The sequence below is a fragment of the Leptodactylus fuscus genome, chromosome 2, assembly GCF_031893055.1.
Source record: "Leptodactylus fuscus isolate aLepFus1 chromosome 2, aLepFus1.hap2, whole genome shotgun sequence".
NCBI classification, from domain to species: domain Eukaryota; kingdom Metazoa; phylum Chordata; class Amphibia; order Anura; family Leptodactylidae; genus Leptodactylus; species Leptodactylus fuscus.
Window position 1 is genome coordinate 75,089,072 of NC_134266.1, and position 23,137 is coordinate 75,112,208.

A 23,137-nucleotide genomic window follows, 5' to 3' on the forward strand; every position below is an offset into this window, starting at 1 on the left:
GTTTTTACACTGAAATTGTGGTGCATTTACTTTTTGCATCCAACAACTAGGATGCGATTCAGAATGAGTGTAAACACTTTCCCTTACACTGGTTTTCTTTAAAGCTTGGTTCATAAACCTGATCTACAGCAGAATTTGTTGCTCAGATATAAATGTCTGAAATTCTATCTGCAGTGACAAAGGCTGGAGCTGACACCACCCAATGCTCATGAAGTTCCCAGTGGTACCAGCTTAGCTGTGATCGGATCACAAGATGGCTCCCAATCTGAAAAATAGAGAGATCTGGTAACTAGGACTTGTCCAAGCAGAGGTAGAGACTGACTTTAAAGAATTGTAAAGGAGGCTTCAGGATAAAGACATGACATTAAAACACAGATCATAGGTGACAAGATACTCTACATTAAATAATATACCAATATTTTACTTTTTACATTATGCTTCTCAACCCAAAAAAAATTTTTTTTCTTAGAATACTGTGCCCAATATGGACCTTGTGCAAAGTTTCTATCACCAACGTTCTTTTAGAGAAAGTGTCCATCTTTGTAAACCATTTTCCAATCTACAGTACATCAAACTTTGCTTCCATTTTTTTTCTTCTTCGATCTGTGCTCCGTCATATTCATTAAAAAATGTCTTCATCAGTCTCTGAGTCGTCGCTTGTTCTGGTCAGTTTTTCAAGCTCTTCACCATCCTACAGGTAAAAAAATAAATAAATCAAAGCAAAACACAAATTGGAACTTTAACGATCAAATGAACCCAAAAATAAAGTCTCACATAAACATGACAAAGCTGTTGGCCGAACTGACTCCTAAATTCATTATCGAGATAGACAGACAGACTGGAGAGGAGATATATATACATACACACATACATACATATATCTCATTCTGCACAATTACTCTTCCCCTTGCTATCTGTTCTCTGAAGGTCTCCATATACAGATTTTTTTTTATTTTTTAAGTGACTACGTTCCTGTTAAATTTAAAAATGAACAGATTTTATAAATAATTTCATTATTATTTAGCCTCTGAGAGCCCTCATAAATCTGATCAGGTACAGACCTGAATGGTGTATGGACTACACCACCAGACTACTGTTATAGACAAAGGTTCAGACCTGCTGGTGTAAGAGCAGCAAAGACTCCACAGACTACCGATATAGGTAAAGGTCCAGACTACACAGCCAGACAGCTGTCATAGGGAGCAGTACAGACTGTACAGCCAGAGTGCTGGTAAAAGCACATGCCAGACTATTGAGTTATGCAGCTGTCATATAGGAAAGGCCAAACCGATGTTATGGGGGTGATCCAGACAAGAGAACACAGTTATCGGAAGCAGTCCAGACTACAGTGCGAGACTGCTGTTTAGACTACACAGCCACTCCACTGCTAAAGGGGCACTCCGCTTTCCAGCAAATCCAGCCTATTGTTAAAGGGGCACTCCAGATTATACAGGCAAACTCATGTTAAAGAGGGCTCTCCTGACTGCACATCACACAGCTGCGACATAATAGAAATTAGACATAAATATGGCTTCAAACATACATTAAAATATTTTATTCCTAGTAAAGTAAAATACAGATCCGGTATAAACATTTCTGTAGTGTTTATATATATTAAAACAAAAAAGGAGAAGAAGAAAAAAAATACTTACACCACCAGTGCGTTCCCAAACATCTCCATTTACTATTTTTAACTTTTCACGTTGTGCAGGACCTTTGGATTCTATTATTCTGCTTGCATTATAAATATATATAGAGAGAAGAACCACAGGAGCTTGGAGAAAGAATTCCAGAGAGGGCTTAAAATTGAATACAAAAAATGACACAACTGTAATTATAACGGTTGTCACTTGTGCTGTGAGGACGTGAAACATATTGTCTCTGAATTTCAGTATAAAAGCCACTGACAACCCAACAAATGCAGTTGCAAAAATGAGAGCAATTGAAAATCCATTATGACCATAAAAAAATCCACAGGACTTGATTTTGCCGAAGTGCTCACTGTGAAGAGACAACGTGAGTCCATTGAACAAAACGCCAAAGACGTAAAGTTTGCTGTTTTGAATAAAAATGCTCTCAGAAATCTGGTCCCCTTCTTTCAGGATTTTCTCATTGTAGATATTTGCAAGAGCAGATATAACACACTGCAGTAGAATCAGAATGTGTCCAAATCCAAGGGGGATAGATTTCAGTGTACTCTGTATTGTAGGATTACTGGCTTCATGGCTCTCGGCATCAGGCTTGGCCACAAAAATGCAACTGTTGGATGGTTTGGAGTGGAAAATGTGGTGAACGTCATGAACAGAGACGTTTTTGTGGGTGCCATTCTGGGATGTGAGGCCCATTATGGATAGGAAGAGTATTATAAGAGAAGCCCACTGAACATAAGAAAGGTGTCGTCTGAAAACAAAATAAAGAAAAAAAACAAATCACAATATATCAGCTTTTCTACAATTTTCAGTTTTTAAACCTTAGAAATTGAAGTATTTTTTGAATAAGCACAAAGAAATACAGATATTTAGGTTATCAAATAGGAAGGATTTTACAATGCAGTGGGAGGAAACTATAGTACTCAAGGAACCTCCCACATTCCCGTCATGGGAATCTACAGTAGATCCACAGGAACTGAACCGGTCTTGAGAATGGGGTTCCAGAACTCCCATCTCACGGCCAATTCGGATAGAGAAGTAACAGGGCATGCACCACTCTCTATTTACTGAGGCCATATTCACATCTGCATTCGGGTTTCTGTTCGGGGAGTCCGCTTGGGGACCCCCCAAACGGAAACCTAAATGCATTAATAAGTGGTTACCTATGGAAACCACATGGACCTCATACACTATAATGGGGTCTGTGTGGTTTCTGCTCGGTTTCCACAAGAAACATGCGGAGAGAAAAGTCCTGCAAGCAGCACTGTTCTCACTGCAGAACCAAAAGGAAACCACACAAACACCATTATAGTCTATGAGGTCCGTGTGATTTCCTTAGGTAACCGCTTTTTAATGCGTTTAGGGTCTCCATTCAGGGGGTCCCCAAAGTGGACTTCCCAAACGAAAACCCGAACGCAGATGTGAACGGGCCTAACATAGCAGAGCATACCTGCTCAGTTATTGTCATGAAAGTGGAGAAACCATACACATTAGCCCATGAGACATGGTTTGGGGATCTCCATTTTCCATGGGATATGCCATAAGTGTCCAAGATCCAAATATCCTTTTAAAGACGACTTATTTTACTACGCGTTTTTGATTCTCCAAAACAATATACACAATACGTCAAATGTAGTGACAATTAAAAGGAAACGTTTTAAAGAGGACCTTTCACCATTTTGCCCACAGGCAGTTCTATATACTGCCGGAAAGCTGACAGTGCGCTGAATTCAGCACACTGTCGGCTTTCCCGATGTGGGCCTGGTGTGAAGAGCTTACGGTCCAGTACCGTAGCTCTTCTATGGTCAGAAGGGCGTTTCTGACGATTAGCCAGAGATGTCCTTCTTCACAGCACAGCCAATCGTGCTGTGCTGTGAGAGCCGGGAGGAACTCCCCCCTCCCTCTGCTCGCAGTACTCGTCCATAGACGAGCATTATCAGGGAGGGAGGGGGGAGTTCCTCCCGGCTCTCACAGTACAGCGCGATTGGCTGTGCTGTGAAGAAGGACGTCTCTGACTGAGTGTCAGAAACGCCCTTCTGACCATAGAAGAGCTACGGTACCGGACCGTAAGCTCTTCACACCGGGCACAGATCGGGAAAGCCGACAGTGTGCTGAATTCAGCGCACTGTCAGCTTTCCGGCAGTATATAGAACTGCCTGTGGGAAAAATGGTGAAAGGTCCTCTTTAAGTGTTTTTTTTGGAAAGGGAAGAAGGTGGACAAATATGAATTGTGCAGAATCAGAATAATACACACATATGATTAGTACATACTTTAATATGATCCTGAAGAAGAACGCAGTCGTAATAATAACAAAATTGGACAACAATACAGCCATGGCCTAAAAACAGAACGCAAACAAAACTTTATTTAGATGAGCAAAAATAAAAACATAGTAATCTCTTTTTTTATTTTTTATTTCCAATCATTTGGACAAACCGCATGAAACATTTATCTTCTATAACAAACCACCCCAACACCAAGAACAGTACTGCTATTTAAAGAGAACCTTTCATGTCCTCGGGTGCATGTGGTTTTATAGTGAATTCAGTGCACTGTCGGCTTTCCCATTATGTGCCCTGGAACTGGAGATATGGGTGCGGTTAATTTCGCACTGATCTCTTCCCTAGTGTCAGGAGGGCGTTCCTGACAGTCTAGTGTCATCAACATGCTCTAACATGGCCTTGTACTGTCAGAGGGGGCGTTCCTTATCACCCAGCAATGATGCTGAACTCTGAGGAACAAGTCTGAAGACGAGTACAGTCGGGGGAAGGGGCAATCCTCACAGCCCAGCAATGATGCTAGACTGTCAGGAATGCCCTCTTGACAGTGGAGATATTGGTGTCGAAATTAACCGCAACAATATCTCCAGCCACTGGGGCACATAACGGGAACGTCAACAGTACGCTGAATTCAGGGCGTTAGAGAGGGAAGGGGAAGGAGTTAGATGGAGATAGCGTGAAAGCCGAAAACTACCAGAATGCATTGCATCAGCTAAGGCAGCAGGAAGCTACACCATGTAAATAAATGCAGAAAATACTAGGCCAGAACCCAGAAATCACTCAAAACACTGAAAGGTATATGGGTGTACTTATTAACCCATTAATAGCACTAACAGACCTTTTTCTTTCGGACCGCCCATAGACTACATACATCCAGAGGGTCCCTCTCTTTTTCTGCAAGGACGTACCGGTACATCCTTGCAGGTTTCAGCAGCAGCACAAAATTGTGCCGCTGCTGAAACGGGGAGCCAGCTGTGTGTGAGAGACTACAGCCGGAATGCTCCCATAGAGAAGGCAAGGATGGTTTATTACCATCCCTGCCTTCATCATCGCTGTGTACAAAGCGCTCAATAACACAGCTATACACAACCATGGGCACTGCCATGATGCGGCTCCCCACTGACCCAGGAGGTCACCTGATCTGCCGGGATTAGAGCTGCTGGATCTTACAGGACCCAGATCAGCTCTACAGTAATGTGCAGGAGACTGTATTCCTCCTGCAACTGGGGCTAAATATACCAGCCGCAGTGTCAGGGAAAATCAGCTCTCCTGCCACCTACAAAAAAAAACCAAAAACAATGAGATGTCCCAAGAAGTCTATTATGACCTTATGGGGACACAATGTAAATAAATAAAATAATGTCAATAAAACACCCTTATTACAGGTTCTACCTCCACCCCTGACAACCCCATACAACATTAAAATTACTGTAGTAGAGAGGAAAAACTATTTAAAAAAGTTTTTTAGTAGCAATTTCTGCTATTAAATATTAAAAAGGGGAAGAAACAGATAACACTATACGTCACCGAAAAAAGACGTAGAAATTAGTTGAATAACCCAATACTAATACTTATAGAGTGTATACTAATTCTCCATATGATGTATACATTAGATATGATATTTTGTAAATATAAATGTCACTTACTGGCTGCAGATAAGTCAGGACATAGAAAATAATCAGATTGTCTAAAAAGTAGAGAAATGCAGGCACAGCCCATTTAATATAGCGGCAGAATTCCTTCACCGTAAAACAAGAAGAGCATCGCAAGGATCGCCTTTCTGAAAAATGCATAAAAATATATAAATATCACGATCATCCTGCAATGTAATGAGGTCAGGATGGAACACATACAGTAAAACTATATAACTCTAGACATCAAAATGAAATCCAAAGCTTTAGTGCATCAAATAAAACTTGGAACTTTCGATGTTACATCATAGAAGATAATAATCATATTACCCTACGAAACAATGGCTACCTTTTATAATAAACAATTTTTTTTAAGGCTTATGCGAAGCACTGGTTTCATGTATATCATGTATTACTGGATATATGGTGGTGGTAAAGAAGGTCAAATTAAGTCAAACACAGTCAAGTGTAAGGGAGTGATGCTGCAGATTTGTCATCTTGTTTCATATAATACCAGGAGATTCAGTAGTCCCGTGTATTACCAACAATAATACTATAGGGCCGTAACAGGCATTTTTTATTGATCCTCAAGCCATCAATATGTTACTGGACACCCAGAACCCAAACACATCACCTGGATACCAGAACTACACAGTGGACAGAGCCAAAAGCAGATTGTCCCTGGATATTCCCATCTACTTCAAGTGAATGGGTGTCAAGTTGCATTACTCCAGCACTGCCAATACGCAGCCAACTACTTCTGGCTCCATCCACTGTACAGTGATGCCTTAAGTTACAATATTTAATGATTTAGATATGACTATTGTAAGTTGAAAGTAATTGATTCCACAGAACCCATCATGTCACCAAAACTAAGAAGAAAAAGGAAGATTAGAGAAATATCAAATATAGATCTAGCAAATCATTATACATAGAGATGAGCGAGTACTGTTCGGATCAGCCGATCCGAACAGCACGCGCCATAGAAATGAATGGATGCACCTGGTACTTCCGCTTGGACGTAGCAGGCGCACTTAACCCCCTGCGTGCCGGCTACGTCCATTCATTTCTATGCGAGCGTGCCGTTCGCTTCAAGCCTTATATAAGGCGCACCGGACTATAAGGCGCACTTTCGATTTCTGAGGAAATCGAAGTATTTTATGTGCGCCTTATAGTCCGGAAAATACGGTACAGAATATGTAGTACTGTACTATGATGTAGAGACATTCTACAGGTCAGCCGCTCACCTATCACAGGGGTTTACCATTTGGATGTGTATACGGATTTGTTGGACCCTCCAGACAAGTCCCATTTCAAGTTACAATGGCCCAGAAAAGATCACTGCATGTTGAAATTAATGTATCCGGAGGGCTTTGTAACCTGATGGTCCACTTTATATATCCAGTGCACAGATGCAAGAGAAGTTAGCTAATGGGGGTGTCAAGTGTTGGACCCCACCAATCAGATAACAGTCTTGGATATGCGTGTCCAATCATGGGGGTAGGCATCTAAACAGGTGAGGCCTAGGATAAGCACAGTACCGTGTATGCTACTCTCTACATGGGTCTGTGCTTACCCATCAGGCTTGATAGAAACATCCATTACTGGACTAAGACTGTATTCAATCAAGTGTCCTTCATCATTAACCATTTTTGTACAGAGTATCAGATGGGTTGAATCTTTGCATTGCTATTATGAGAGCTCCAAGTCTTCAACATATTCAGTGCGATTTCCTTCCTCAATACAATTCCAGACCTCTGACATCTTACACCTTTCATCCAAGAGCTGCACAATATACTTTTCTCATTTCCACCGTCCACTCCTACTCTTTTCCTTTAAGTCCTCTCCACCCTTTTCCTTTATCTTGCACTTCCTTCCTTCTCCTCCCCCTCCTCTTGATTTGGTTACCGATGCCTTAGTTTTCAGTCTTCCATGGTGTGAATGCTTTTTATCATTCCTACCTTATGTGACTTGCTGACAATGTGCCGTTCCTTTGTAAATTCTGAAGGTCTATTATTCAGTTTTTAATGTCACATGCTTCGTTGCATTGTGTTTGTGGCAACAACTTGCTGCATTGAGAAGCGCCGACTTTATTCTGTGTTATTGTTTTATTTGAAAATTTAATAAAATAGATTAAAATATAAAACAGTATTCTGACAAGAGCACAAATAAACCAATGACACCTGTAGTCACAGCTGCCAGACTACAAATGAGGTGTACACTAATGTATTGAAATCTCTCAGCGGAAAATGCAGCATACAACTTACCTTTCACAATGACTCGGAAGGCCATCAACATACAAAATAGGAGCTTGACAGCCTCGGCGCACACGTTTACTGTGGCTGGAACATAGTCGTATGTATTATCTGCAAAATACAAATCTACATTAGGATTATAAAAGTTTGATATTAAGGACCCATGCACCATATTTATAGTTTAACACTTATTTCAGGATAAGTAAACCGAAAATAAGAATACAGTGCTGGGCAAAGATTCTCCCCACCCAAAAGACATCTGCTAAAAATGTACCTTTAGGCTAAAGCCCCAAGGGACTATACGCAGCGCTAATGCAGGAACAAATCAGGGTTCTTCCCGCAGCACTTTGGACAAAAAGTTCACAGAGTTTTCCTCCGCGGACTCTGTTAACATTAAATCTACGGGAAATATGCCGGCGTTTCCATAGATATAATAGACATGCTATGATTTCCAAAACCGTGCTGGGGACAAAGTGGGCATGAATCCCATCCACTTTGCAAGTACTGTAAAACAGCGCGATTTTTCCCGGTCCGTGAGTCCCTGGCCTTAATCTATTAATTTCCACACAGAACGAGAAATAAATAGATAACAAAAGCCAACCAATAAATCAATGACCATGATCAAGCTCTGTATAATATGGAGCTTCATACAGGATGGAGATATAATCTCAGCCCTGTGCAGAGCGTGGTGGGCGTAAAGAAGGCGCAAGTCATTATTCAGTGTCAGGATAAAATATTCATAAAACACCCAAACCTAATAGCCTGTAGTGATACAATAAATATGTAAGTAATACAATGCACAGGACACCAATATAAACCTACAATATACAGCTTGAGCTGCCCCTTCCAAAAAAGAAAAAAGGATAAGTTGCTTGCATCCATAGAGCTCAATATGGTACTTCTATGCATGCAATTCAACATAATCACAGACGTCAATTATAATCCAGGCATACATAAATCGCTGTAATTTCGGAACAGATTTTGCCTGCAATTCAGCTCATATAAAGTCACAGCACAGCAAAGGCTTAAAGTAGTGGAACCCAGAAGTAGCCTTCACAGCAACATGGAGAACATTACATAGCAGTGAGCAGGGCTGCTTTATATGTAGCACTGAACTGGACAGAACATGGAGGATAAAGACAGATGTGTGCTGGAAAATACAGTCATGTGCATAAGACCTAATACAGAATATAACTCACACACACACAAAACAAAAGCAGTACAGCTCACAGGTTAGTCCCTAGGAATACATCCCTTGGGAGAGAGTGTTAGTCATGTGACCCCTAGTATTCAATTACAAGTGTCCAGATATCTCTAAGGTGAACAGTAGTGTACCAAAAACAAATGTAGCATTACTACAGCATCTCATCATATGTCGGAGTATATACAGTATTACTACAGTATAGCATCATGTCTGCTGATCTATAGACAGACAACCATTTAAAAATCACCTAGAGATAGGCAGTAATGTTATGACATGGATAATAAGTGAGACTGTTTACTGAATGTCAAGAATCACATAATGATGATTGTCTTTGTGTGCAAGGCATATGATAGATGCCATGTTGCCGTGCAAAGTCACATGAAGGATGCCAGATAACGGATGCATTACACATGGCGGACTTCTCCAAGGGCTATACTATATTCTACTGTGTATAGACAGTGATTTCCAACTAGTATAAGGCAGTTCTGTGAGCAGAATTTTATTATATATACTATACTAATGATAATATAATAATATTATATAAACTAATAAAAAAATTTTTTTCAAAAGCTGCCCCAATTCCAAAAATGTTTGGACACTGTGAAAAACGTAAAGAAAACAAAAATGCAATGATTTGGAAATCTCACAACCATATTTTATTCACAACTGAAAACATCAGACGGGGGAAAGTTAGACATCCAATTCTTTTGAAAAATATAACGCATTTACAAATAGATGGTAGCAACACATTTCAAAGAAGTTGGGGTAGGACCAGTGCTGCGAGAAAACTCTCCCGCGCCGCCTTCTTCTGTTTGCCACCTTTGCCTCTTCTTTCCTGTTTGGCCACAGGAAAATGGCCGACCGCGCCCACTGCACATGCCTTTTGGCCATTTTTCTGTGGCCTCTCCCACATGTGAGGTCGGCGCTTTTTGAAGACGACATGACAATCAACAAGAAGAAGGCGGTTGCTAGATAGTTTTCTCATAGCATTGGGGACATCCTCAGTACTGTTTGAGTGCTGGAGATCGCCCCCAGTGCTGTGAGAGAACTTATTAGCATATGGATGAAAACTGGGATATCTAAAGGAACGGCAGCGCGGAGAAGACATCTAAAGGTAGGGGAATAATAGCCTTTCTTAAAGAGGACCTTTCATAGGTTTGGGCACAGGCAGTTCTATATATTGCTGGAAAGCCAACAGTGAATTCAGCGCACTGTCGGCTTTCCCGATCTGTGCCCCAGGTAAAGAGCTATCGGTCCCGGTACCGTAGCAGTCCCGGTACCATAGCTCTTAACAGTCAGAAGGGCGTTCCTTACATTTTTTCAACTACCACGTATGTTCTTTGACAGGTAGCATTGGTCCCCTTATATGTATATGTTTATGTCTCTGCACTGTTGTATCAATGTTTTTTAATATTTTCAAATAAATCATTTTTTTACGTATGATGATTCCATTGTCCATGTTCTATATTAATTTTTTTGGATTATCATCTAAAATTTGTTTGCCTTTAGTTGTTTTTTCGTATTTTTCGGCCTAAAATCAGCTGAGGGGAAAGTCCTGCAAGGAGACAAGTCCTTCTTAAAGCTAATAGGGTGTGCGGTTAACCACTTTTTAAGCGCACAGCATCTCTGTCTTTCTGGTCCCCATGCGGACCCAGACGATGGCAACCCAAACGCTGGTGTGAACCTAGCGTAAGCGCTGCTAGATACATCCCGTATTCACCTTTGTGTTGTTCGTATGCAGAGATACAGCAATTGCTCACCTCAATTGGTCAGCTCAAACTGCTGTATCTAGAAAAGTGATTGTCATTTGGGGTCTCAGCTTTGATATGTTAAAGAGATTTTTCAGCTCTAGATAAAACAGAAACAGAGTAAAAAACACAATGAAACACATTCAGGACTGTGATTTTCATAATCTGCAGTATAGGGGGTATAAAATTGGATATACAGTTGTTTGAAGTCTCTGTATACTCTGGCAATGCTGGGCGGACATGAACAGATCTCCTTAAAAACGCTACTACTAAAAGAATGAACAATTGGTTAATAAAAGTATATTAAAAAACATTCAGCAAACCCCTCACCAGACAATAGCAAAAAAAAAAAAAAAAAAAGTGAAAACCCTTCTAAGTACAAATAGTTAAATAGCGGTCAATTAAAAAATAAAAATGTAAACGGTTTGCAGTTTGCGACGGCTATGGCAGCTCCGAGTGTCTAGTGCCATCTACTGGTCACACTTTGTAATTGTAAACCAGTGCCGCTCACGACTTCTTAGTCAAGTACCCTCAAGAATACAATCAAGGACAATTCTGAATAAAAGTGACTTGCCAAAAAGAAAAAAAAAAAAAAAAAAATATATATATATATATATATATATATATATATATATATATATATATATATATATATATATAAAAAAAGTCATTGTAACTCTATAGAAATGAAAACGTACCATTAACAATCCATTACAATAGAGAATAAATGGGGTACAGTTGAGTCAGAATAGTCACCATTCGCTTTTTTCAGTAGAGGTTTTTTTTTTTTTTATTTGTTAGGGGTTTTTTTCTAGCTTAACAGAAGTCCATGCCTAGTCTGGACAACCCCTTTATATATAACATTAATAATGTTATTTTAGGTCTTTTGGCCGAGATCTTCAATGACTATTTATTAAAATAAAGGTCCTACAAAAAAAAAAAAAAGTCTGTGAAAGGACATGGTTGTGAATGTACATCCAGAGTGTACATAGATGACGGCTTGTATTGTTTGGCGGCACAATAAAGCACTGCCATTAAGGTTAGCAGAGAAAAGTTACTAAGGAAACGACAAGTACTGCAGAGCCGCAGAAGCGTTCAAGCCCAAACTACACCACACACATACAGTATATACCTACTGACAGTGTCAAGGGTCATTACCTATATAATCTTCATCAGGCAAGTCAAAGGGCTCATGTACATAAGCTACAAGTGCATCACTACAGAGGAAACTTAGTCTTATACAGTGCCTAACATGATGGCGGCTCAATATAGCAAAGCGTGTTCAGCCCGTGTTCAGGGGGCTCCTTGTGCCCCAAAACCAGCAACATAACAAGCACTTTCCCAATCAGGAAGGTGAACCAATTTCTGTACAAGGAATAGTTTTAGATAAATATAGCTGAACCAAATTATAGCACTGGAGAAGACCATAGCAGTTTCAACCACCAAGCTTCAGAAAGGTTTAAAGCCTCCTGCACACAAAGGAAAGGTTATTTTTTTTCCAAAAGGCTTGTTCCTTTCAGACCTGGTTCACATCAGAGTTCAGTATTCCATTTGGGGAATCCGCTTGGGGACCCCCTTAACGGAATACTGAACGCATTAAAAAGCAGTTAGCAAAGAAACCACACAGACCTCACAAGCCTCATGGGGTTTTTTGCCTTCCTCTGGGTCAACACTGTAGAGATTGTAGGGTTATGAGATGGACTTAATGGACTGATGTCTTTATCCAACCTCATCTATATGTAACTATAATGGGGTTCATATGTTTTGCGCACAAATCATGCGTAGAGAAAAGTACTTTAAGCAGCACTATTCTCTACGCATGATTCATGCAGACACCGCACAGAAAAAACAGAGACCCCATTATAGCCTATGAGGTCCATGTGGTTTCTTTGCTAATCACTTTTTAATGCGTTCGGTATTCTGTTCATGGGGGAAGTCACCAAGCAAACTCTCCGAATAGAGCATGCGATTAAAAACATGGCTGCTTTCTGTATGAAAAACCTCCCTAAAGAGTCTGTTACTAGGTATCCTCCTTTCTAGCTAATTTGCAGTTCACTCCTTGGTTACCAGGGAAGTACAATGCAAGATAGAAGCATCATGAAAGACAGCGAGTCTAGGGGTGGTTGTTTTTTCCTCTTAATGCAATGAATGGAGATGGGAGGGGTTGATTCTCCTCACAACATATCTGCAAACTGATGCTCTGTTAAAAAGGACTGAAAATTTTGCAAACCACACAGCTCTGTCCTGGGGCGCGCCGTTGACCCAGTACAGGTGGTGGGTGACAGAAGGACACCATCCGTGGTGAGCTCCATACGGGAGAATAAATCCCACCCCATGTATAAGACCTTCACAACACTTGGCAGCACTGTAAGTGACCGACTGCTGCAACCCGAAGTGCGAGAAGGAGCGCTATTGGAGGTCCTTCCTCCCAATCTACATCAGACTTCTTTCTTTATTTTTCTTCCTTAGCTGCTATGGATTCCTAGTATTTTTCTCAGTTTATGTGTATCTCCTTCTGTAATATATTTCTGTTTATTATCCTGTATCTGTATTACTATGCTGTTTTAACACTGAAATTTCCCCATGGTGGGATTATTAAAGGATTATCTTTACAATGTAAGAGACGTCTTCTACGGTATGTACTTGTAACCACTTCTACATGGTTATAGATGGGATATTATTTAGATCAGATCAGATAATCCTTTAATAGTCCCACAGTGGGGAAATTGCTGTTACAGCAGCATAGTAATACAGATACAGGATAATACACAGTAATATATTACAGACGTAGACACACATATGCTGAGAAGAGAAGATATACTAGGAGTCCATAGCAGCTAAGGAACAGAGGAAGAAAGAAGGAAGACTTCATAATCATAATCATTCAGTTTTCTCTGCAGAATGATCTTCGCTTGGTCTGATGTAGATTATACAGCCTGGTCGCGGTTGGAAGGAAGGACCTGCGATAGCGCTCCTTCTCACATTTGGGGTGAAGCAGACAGTCACTTATAGTGCTGCCAAGTGCCATCAAGGTCTCATACATGGGGTGGGATTTGTTCTCCCGCATGGAGGCCACCACGGACAGTATCCTTCTGTCACCCACCACCTGTACTGGGTCCAAGGGACTCCCCAGGACAGAGCTGGCCTTCCTGATCAGCCTGTCAAGTCTATTTCTGTCCCTGGTTGATATACTGCTCCCCCAGCAGGCCACACCGAAAAAGATGGCTGAAGCAACCACAGAGTTGAAAAAGGCCCTAACAAGTGGCCCCTGGATTCCAAAGGTCCTCAGCCTCCTGAGCAGGTAGAGTCTGCTGTGGCCCTTTCTGTGCAGCGCCTCCAGGTGATCAGCCCAGTCTAGTTTATTATTGAGGAGCACACCCAGATACTTATAGGTCCTGACTATCTCAATGCATGTCCCCTGGATCTCCACCTGGGACGGAGCACTTCTCCATTTACTAAAGTCCACCACCATCTCCTTGGTCTTCCCAGCATTAATCCTGAGCTGGTTCCGCTGGCACCATTCAACAAAATCCCGGTTTAAGTCTCTGTATTCCCTATCGCCGCCATCAGTGATAAGGCCTACTATAGCAGAGTCATTGGAGTACTTCTGTAAGTAACAGCTGGAGGAGTTGTGCCTAAAGTCAGCAGTGTACAGTGTGCAGAGAAATGGGGCAAGAACTGTACCTTGTGGTGCCCCCGTACTACAGATCACAGTGTCAGACATGCAGTCCTCTCATATACTGAGGGCGGTTTGTCAGGTAGTCTAGGATCTGGTTGGACAGGTGATGGTCCACTCCACCAAGGTTCAGCTTCTCCCTCAATAGCCCTGGCTGAATGGTGTTGAAAGCACTGGAGAAGTCAAAGAACATTATTCTCATCGTGTTCCCGGGTTTCTCCAGGTGAGACAGAGCTCTGTGAGGAAGGTAGATGATGATGTCATCTACCCCAATGCCTAGCCGATAGGCAAACTGGAGGGGGTCCAGAGCGGAGCTCACTAGGGGGCGTAGGTGTGTCAGGACCAGTCTCTCTAGGACCTTCATCAGGTGGGATGTCAGTGCTAAGGGTGCTATTTATAGACAGCAAGTGGTTTTACTGACTGTGATCATAGATTGTTTTTCTTGTGTTTAGCTACATGTATTTTTCCTATATTTACAGTCAGTGTTCCTGGATCTCCTATATTATGGTCACTTGGGCTTTTCTCAACTATTTGTTTACTATTATACAGTTACTCCTGGCATTATGGCAGAACAGTATAAATAATGGATATGCTATTTAACACACTCACAGCCTGAGAGACAAATGTAAAATGTGTTTCAGCCATAATGTGATTATTACCAGTAAGAAAAACTAATAAGACATTATGTATAAAGGCTTACACAGTCATGGAACAGACTCCCCAGCAAGACCCTGTAGACATTTCAACTTTTCATGAGCGTCACCATATATGCTCAATTGCCACTCCATTGAGACGGGCAAGCGAATGTAGGATCCCTCCATTCTTGTGACTAAAGTAGGTCACAGTGGTCGGATGCTACAGCTCCATTCACCTCTATCAGACTGCAGAGGGGAGAAGTCAAGTAATGCACTAGGCCATCTCAGAGTTGAATAGAGGGGCAGAGCGCATTCCACGGGGAAACAAGGAACCCAATGCTCAGACCCTGAAACTGTGGATAAGTTTAATTTGTGGTACAACCCCTTTAAGGCCAAAGCAATCTGTCAGTATGTGTTTGGTGTGTGGAAAGAGATTGGAGCAACCAAAAAAATCCCATTCAAAGTATTATGCAGATATTATCCTTACTGGATATAATAAACCAAGGGCTCCATGTGTACAAGGCAACACTATTACGGTAATCTCTTGGCCAGTGTGCTGCTGTGTGAAGATGAATGTAAAAAGCAAATGCAGGAAATATACAGAAACATTCCCAAGGGTTTTTCGTAACTATGCAGCAAAATGGAGAGCATAAGATATACACTAAGGAACTGCTATGCAGACAATAGTGTTATGTGGCAGTCTTAGTAAAGGTTTGTAGTCTCCATTACTGAAAATTGAAGAGTTGTGTTTTTCCTCTGTGATTCTATTTGAAAATGTATACATAAATTGTGAAATGGGTGTAAAAAGTCCCCTTGTCTACAGACAATCCATAAACTCCCCAATAAGTGCTAACACTGCCAGGTGGTGTAAGGACAATCCCACAGACAAGGGGAGCAATAGCACCAACTGTCCATTTAATACATCTCTAGGAAGAACAGAGATATAATGCATAGGTTCTAAGAAAGGTTGCTCTTGAATGACTGCATGGAAAATGCAAGAACTTACTAAAATACACTTGTCAAGAGTGAAAATAGGTCCTCCTTAAACAACCTTAATCGGTTCAAACAATTAATCCTCAGCTTTTGCTAAGCTTTTGTGATATTATTAAATACAATAAAAATCATTTATATTTTTCTTTTTTTAACATACTGAGATAAGACACCTGGCACATTGGGGAAACACCTTCCAACACTTCGCAATAATGCAGTTTTTCATCAAAGCATAACATATATACCATATATACTTGAGTATAAGCCGACCCGAATATAAGCCGAGGCCCCTAATTTTACCACAAAAAACTGGGAAAACTTATTGACTCGAGTATAAACCTAGGGTGGAAATGCAGCAGCTACTGGAATATTTCAAAAATTAAAATGGTCGGAGTTTTTGGGTGCAGTAGTTGCTGGGTTCTGGGGAAGGGGAATGGGTGTTTTGGTTGTCTGTCTGCCCCTTCCCTGAGCTTGAGGACTGGGTTTTTTCCCCCCCATTTGGAATTCAGCCTGGCTGAATATAGGGTATCTGCAGTGCTCCTATTAACCCCTTGGCAACGGAATAGGAGCACTGCAGATACCCTATATTTAGCTTGGCTATAGTCAGACTGAATTCCAAGTGGGGGGGAACAAAAAACAGTCTCAGGGAAGGGGCAGTTAGACAACTTTTTTTTTTCCAGCTACGACGTTTACTGTACAGGAAAAATATATTTATAGGTATGCAGAGCGGGTGTTTTCGGACACAGGGATACCTAACATGTATGTGTTTCACAGTATTAATTTTATATGTGTTCTAGGGAAAAGGGGGTGATTTGAATATTTTATACTTTTTTTTTTTTTTTAAAGTAAAATAAAAAAAAAAAGAAAAAAAAAAAAAGAAAAAAAAAAAAAGAAAAAAAAAAAAAAAAAAAAAGTTTGCATTTATCAGACCCCCTAGGGGTCTTGAACCCCAGGGGGTCTGATCACTAATGCAATGCATTACAATGCTAATGCATTGCAAAAATCGTCATTTCTTTTGTAGGCTGCATAGAGCAGCCTGCAAAAGAAAAGCACTGCAGCCAGGGAGCCTTTACAGAGGCGCTGATGGGAATCCCCGGCAGGAGCACTGAGGGGCGGACCGGAAGGAGAACCTCGGCCGCCAGACCTGAAGACTCGGCAGACTCGGCTGCCTGGATTTCCCCTCAGCGCTTCTGCCGGCTGCAGTTCCCCTTCAGGTCCGGCAGCCAAGGTCTACCTTCAGGTACGTGCTCCTGCGGCCAGGGATCTACCTCAACACTTCAGGGCCACATTTGAGAGAGCAGTCACACCTGCTCCCTCCTCTCTCCAGGGGCATGGCGGCGCCGGCCGCTTCCCCGCAGCGGAGGGCATCTCCACTTTAACTCCAGTGCTCAGGAACTCCGGCATTACCAGTGTAAGAGTTACAGTGGAGGTGCCGATTGCAATGGCGACCGCTCTGGAGCAGAGCGGCGCTATTATAGCTACAGACCACTACAAATTACAGCTACTGTAGTTACAGACCCGGCATACAGACACTGGGGCGGTTGGCGGGCCTGCAGCATCGCCATGGCAATGCTGTTCATCTCAAACTACAGAAGTACTTACGGTACTTCTGCCAGGAGCATGGCGATGCTGCGGCCCGGCACCCGCCCCCGTGTCTGTAACTACGGTATTACCGTAATGATTCAAATATGAGCAGAGGCAGACTTTTTCAGCACAACTGTGCTGAAAAAGTCAGCTTATACGCGCGTATACACGGTGTGTGTATGTATATGTATATATATATATATATATATATATATATATATATATATATATATATATATATATATATATTTAAACACATAAATATTCATGTTTGAGTTACTACTGCGTTATCCTCGAAATCCCAAGATCTCGTTTGTGGCTGTCTGAAATGACTATAGCTAGGTTGCCAACTTGTTCTACGTCTTGAGAAATCTAGCAGTCGAATGGTCTGTATTATTTTCTACTCCTTCTTACTAGAAATTAAAGGTCGTCTGTCACCAGGGTGAAACATATTAAAACAGCAACACAGTTAGTTAGATCAAGATTCCCTGAATGTAATGCCCTTTTCCTCCAAAAAAATGCATGCCTCCATTGCCTGGATATTGATTTATTTCAGAGCATGCAATAGAACAGTCTAGAGCACGGAGGGAGACTCCGTTGTTCCAAACTATAATAACCCATACCGCCCAGGATTACCTTCCTTACACCGTCTCTTCTTTGAGGGGCAGCCAAGCTGAAATCTTGCCTGGTTCTTTCGCTCAAAGAAATGCGGGTGGAAGTAGGGCATATTAGAGGAGCATGGGGTGCAGTAGTTTGGAGCAATGAAACTGCCCTCGGAGCTTCAGATTGCTCATTTGCATATTCTGAAATAGACTAATCTCTATGCAACACAGGTACAAATTTTCATAGTGTTACCTTCAGTGTTACCTTTGAGTCTGACCTATCTAATGGTGCTGGTTTAATATACTTTACTCTGGTGATAGACTCCCTTTAAAACTATTGATGTTGCTCCCCAAAATCACACAAGTGCTTTTACCCCAATATTGCACCTACAATACTATCATAATATGAAAATGAGGATTCTGGGCTTTACTATAAAAATCTAAACTCTAGGCTTGTAAGTTTACAGCATACATCCTTTGAACTGCACATAGTGTAGACAATGATGAAAATTTCTTAAAACTGGGGCATTGTGTATCCGGGGCAGATGTGTCAGAACTGTGGACTGAGACATCTCCACCCCAGCCTGCATGATCCCGGCCCTACTACGTCTACTTATTCCAAAGCGTTAAGCAGGTCAGAAAATGTACAAAGTGGTTCATTTTGGCACAAACGGCTGCACATCTATAAGATTGTTGTGGTAACTACTAATTCACCAAAATATTTTAAGAAATGAAGTCCACCAACCTTCATTAGCGGAGAATTTCACCAAAAGGACACGGCTTGACCCAAGGCCGACAAAAGTAAACCCCAGCAGAAAGGTGTGCAGGTTGGATCTGGAGAACCATGACGATTTTATACAGGTCTTGCACCTCATTGTAGTCAGTATTAGTCCAGCATTTCCTATTAACACATAAATGTTGCATAAGAGGACAATGGGTGAATATAGATTATTGACGCATATGTGTATACATGCATTCATTTTTAATGGGCTTTACAGGCACTGGGAAGACGGACTACAGTTTGGTATCAGTAGCTTACCCAACACCATGCTGATCTTAGGGAGCCACATATTGCTTGGTCAGTTTGAGGAGAATAGGAACCTTAGTATTGCAAGCGGGTGTGACTCAGAACTCTCTGACACTGTTCAGGGAGTGTCAGAATCACATACCTTGTCTGAGGAATAGGCCTAGAGCAGTGATGGCGAACCTTTTAGAGACCGAGTGCCCAAACTGCAACCCAAAACCCACAAAATTTTCGCGGAGTGCCAACACGACAATATAGACTTAATACTATGCGGATCCACAATTGCGGACAGTTACTGACCAAAAATTACAGTCATGTGGGGCTTTACAGAGCTTTCAATAATACAAACAACGTTGTACTGAAATGTAAAGGTCTCGGCATTTGGTACTTTGAACAATTAATTTTCACTATTTACATCGCACAGGATCTGTTTTATAGTTACCGTGTAATATTCTTACATCCTGTACTAATATCACGTCTGCTATAAAACAGATACTGTGTGATATAAATAGTGAGGGGACCCCAGACAGTATTATATGCTCTGCAGTGGGCCCACCACACAATATTATATTCTCCACAGTACCACAGTAGCCCCCCAGTGTTATATGCTCCGCAGTAGGTGTCCCCCCCACAGGATTATATGCTCCACAGTGGCATCCACACACAGTATTGTGTGCTTATAAATAGCCCCCCCCCCAGTATTATATGCTCTTTAGTACACCCCCCAGTATTATAAGCCACCCCAGTATTATAAGCCCCCCCAGTATTATACACTCCCCCAGTATTATAAGCCCCCTCAGTATTATACACTCCCCCCAGTATTATAAGCCCCCCCAGTATTATACACTCCCCCCAGTATTATAAGCCCCCTCAGTATTATACACTCCCCCCAGTATTATACACTCCCCCCAGTATTATAAGCCCCACCAGTATTATACACTCCCCCCCAGTATCATACACCCCACCAAGTATTATAAGCGCTCCCCCCAACATCATATACACAGTAAGCCACTCTCATACTCACCCCTGAAGAGCCGCCGGCATCCACCTTCTTGTCACTGGCGGTGCTGATGACATCATCGCGCCCGCGTCGGGGCAGAGGTCAAACTCTGCAGCCAGTGTAGGCCACGGTCGCGCGATCCGCGGCCTACCCTGACAGCTTTCAGCTGTATGTGCATTTGCACATACAACTGAAGGCAGTGATCGCTCATCAACGGGGAATCCTGTACCGGATTCCCTGTTGGTGAGCGATCCGGGCGACCGCACGCGTGCCAGCATGGAGGGCTCTGCGTGCCCTCTCTGGCACGCGTGCCATAGGTTCGCCATCACTGGCCTAGAGCCTCAAAAGCTTGCAATCTGTCATCATGTTTAGTTAGCCATTAAAAAAGGTATCAACTACTGAAAAATCGCAAATTTTTTTTTTATACGTTGTCTGTTCATGCGTGGGACCACCCGCCCACCATTAGTAGAAAGACTAATTACCATTACAGGCACAAAAACTAACTTCCCCAATTGCTTGGGAACAATAGGAACTAGAGAATAAATTCCAACTGAGAAGGAGTGGAGCAGCACCCATTTATGCAAAGAACTGGACCTTAATGAGGTTGTCCAGGCGCATTCCGGTCCATCTGCTCCAGCATCCTCTTAAAGGGGCTCTATCATTGGGAAAAGTCATTTTTAACTAATCACATCCTTGCATAGCCTTTAGAAATGCTATTCCACACCTACCTTTAGTATGTAGATTGCAACAGTGGTTTCAGAATAAGTCCTTTTTTTATTGATATGCTAATTAGCTTCCAGCCAGCACAGGAAGTTCCCAGCAGCACTCGTCTCTGCTATTATTTCCTATGTGTGTGTGCAAACAGGAAGCAGAGGAATCATCAACAGCAGCAGCCTGTGCTGTACACTCCCATAGGAAACAATAGCAAAGGGGGTGCACTATGCATCGTGCACCAGTCTAATTAGCATATGAATAAAAAACGGACTTATTCAGAAACCAGTGAGGCAGTCTAAATACTAAAGGTAGGTGTGGAATAGCATTTCTAAAGCCTATGCAAGGATGTGGTTAGTTAAAAATGACTTTTCCCAATGATGGAGCCCCTTTAAAGTGAAACTGTTCACTGGCTGTAATGTTACAGATCCCTTCCACAGAAGCCGCTGAGCAGGCCTCAGGAAGAGACCCATGATATCACAGGTAGTGACATCGCCTGCCCGTTGCCAAGGCTGCTGATTAGCTTCAGCGGTCAAGAGTGGCTGAGACTTCAGTCACATGTCAACACGAGACCTAGAAAAAGGACTTTGCAAAGAATCACTGGAGCACAGTGAAAAGAATAGTATCAATTTATTTATTTATTGACTGCCCCAGCCTATTTAAAACTTAAACAAGTCGTTCATTTTTTCCTGGGCAACCCCTTAAGGAGGTGGTGAAAAGTTATCTTTAAACGCCTCTCTGCCCAAAACTCAAATCAGAAATTTCTTTATGAAGGACTGTACTACAAAGGCTCTGTATAGAGGAATCAAACACTCCTATGAAAGTTACTGCTGAAGATTAGACAATGGAGAGGATTACTACCCATCTACACATTTATGGTTTCTTATGTTAGACTCTGACAGTTAATTACACTAACCCCCAATAGACAGAGATGGCAATGGCTCTAGCTCATGTCATGCTGTGCTAAGGCATATTGGTGTATTAATAGTGACCAACGAAAAAAAAAATATGAAGCTGGTGTCTGATCAGAGCAGACTGGATGGTGAATTGCAGAGATAGGAGATCAATATACATAAGAGAAGTATGAATGTGTATATACAGTTTTTATTTTGTTTTAGGCTTTGGGTACATATGTCTACCTTGTGATGCCTGGACATTGTGTTGTTGCTAGATACAAGGAGGGTTATAACTGGTTACATTGTATATACTGACAATATCTGTAAAGCGCTGCGGAATATGATGGCGCTATATAAGTAAGCATAATAAATAAACAATATGCTATAATTTGTACAGTATAACTGTAATTGTACAGAATATTCTTATGATTGTTTTAGTGCTATGGCAACTACACCTCCTAGTATGCCTGATATTAGTTTATGGGCACTCAGAGTTGTAGACAGGGCGACACCCCAAATTGTCATCCTTGGATTTTAGTTTCTAACCAAATCTGATTTTTGTGCCAAACTTTTTTTTTTAATATAAATATATAATTTTTTATTAATCTAAAACATGTTTTATTCTTCCTATAGCGCTACAATGGATTTTTTAGGGTTTTTTTTCCTAGAAGAATGATCATTGTATATGCAATTACATATTTTGGATACTTTATCATGTTATTTTGTAATAGAAAACATACGGTGCAGACTTTATAGGATCCAGGTATATGGGAATTAACAAAACAACTGAAAAGAGCAAACATAAAGCCATCACGTGAGATGAGATCTAGTCCAGGATGATCCCAACTATGTGCAGATGGCAGAAGTTCACGTCTTCTACTGCCCCCATGTGCGCCATGTTGTGGTCATGCTGAGCTTCTTTACACTGCCAGTTGTAGGCAGCATCCTATCACTTACCTGAGGAGTGACTACCAACGAGCTGACACCAGGGCAGGGACACGTCACAGGCACACTGGCACACATCTCACCGCACAACTCCACTCAAACAGCCTCACACACCTACAGCAACCGGGTTCTGACGTCATGCGTTCCAAGCCTCGCCCTCAGAACACCACGGCCGGGACAATATTAGTATATTTAAAGGTATATGCCGTGACAGATCCGATTGTGTGTAGAATAATGGCGGACTTACTAAGCGGACGAGTGGGAAACTGTCTGGAGCCTCCTGAGTGAGGCCACACACTATCAACTC

The 23,137-nt window shown here is 41.7% G+C and overlaps 1 protein-coding gene across 1 annotated transcript; it reads right to left on the reverse strand.

The window, feature by feature from the left end:
- SLC35A5 (solute carrier family 35 member A5) lies at nt 1-22,955 on the reverse strand. The gene is made up of 7 exons (XM_075264024.1): nt 22,843-22,955; nt 19,000-19,155; nt 7,828-7,926; nt 5,576-5,709; nt 3,921-3,988; nt 1,653-2,400; nt 1-691 (listed from the first exon to the last, which is right to left on the reverse strand). Exons 2-7 carry the CDS (start codon nt 19,127-19,129, stop codon nt 623-625), a joined length of 1,248 nt encoding a protein of 415 aa, XP_075120125.1. The 5' UTR covers nt 19,130-19,155; nt 22,843-22,955; the 3' UTR covers nt 1-622.
- Nucleotides 22,956-23,137: the final 182 nt, after the last annotated feature.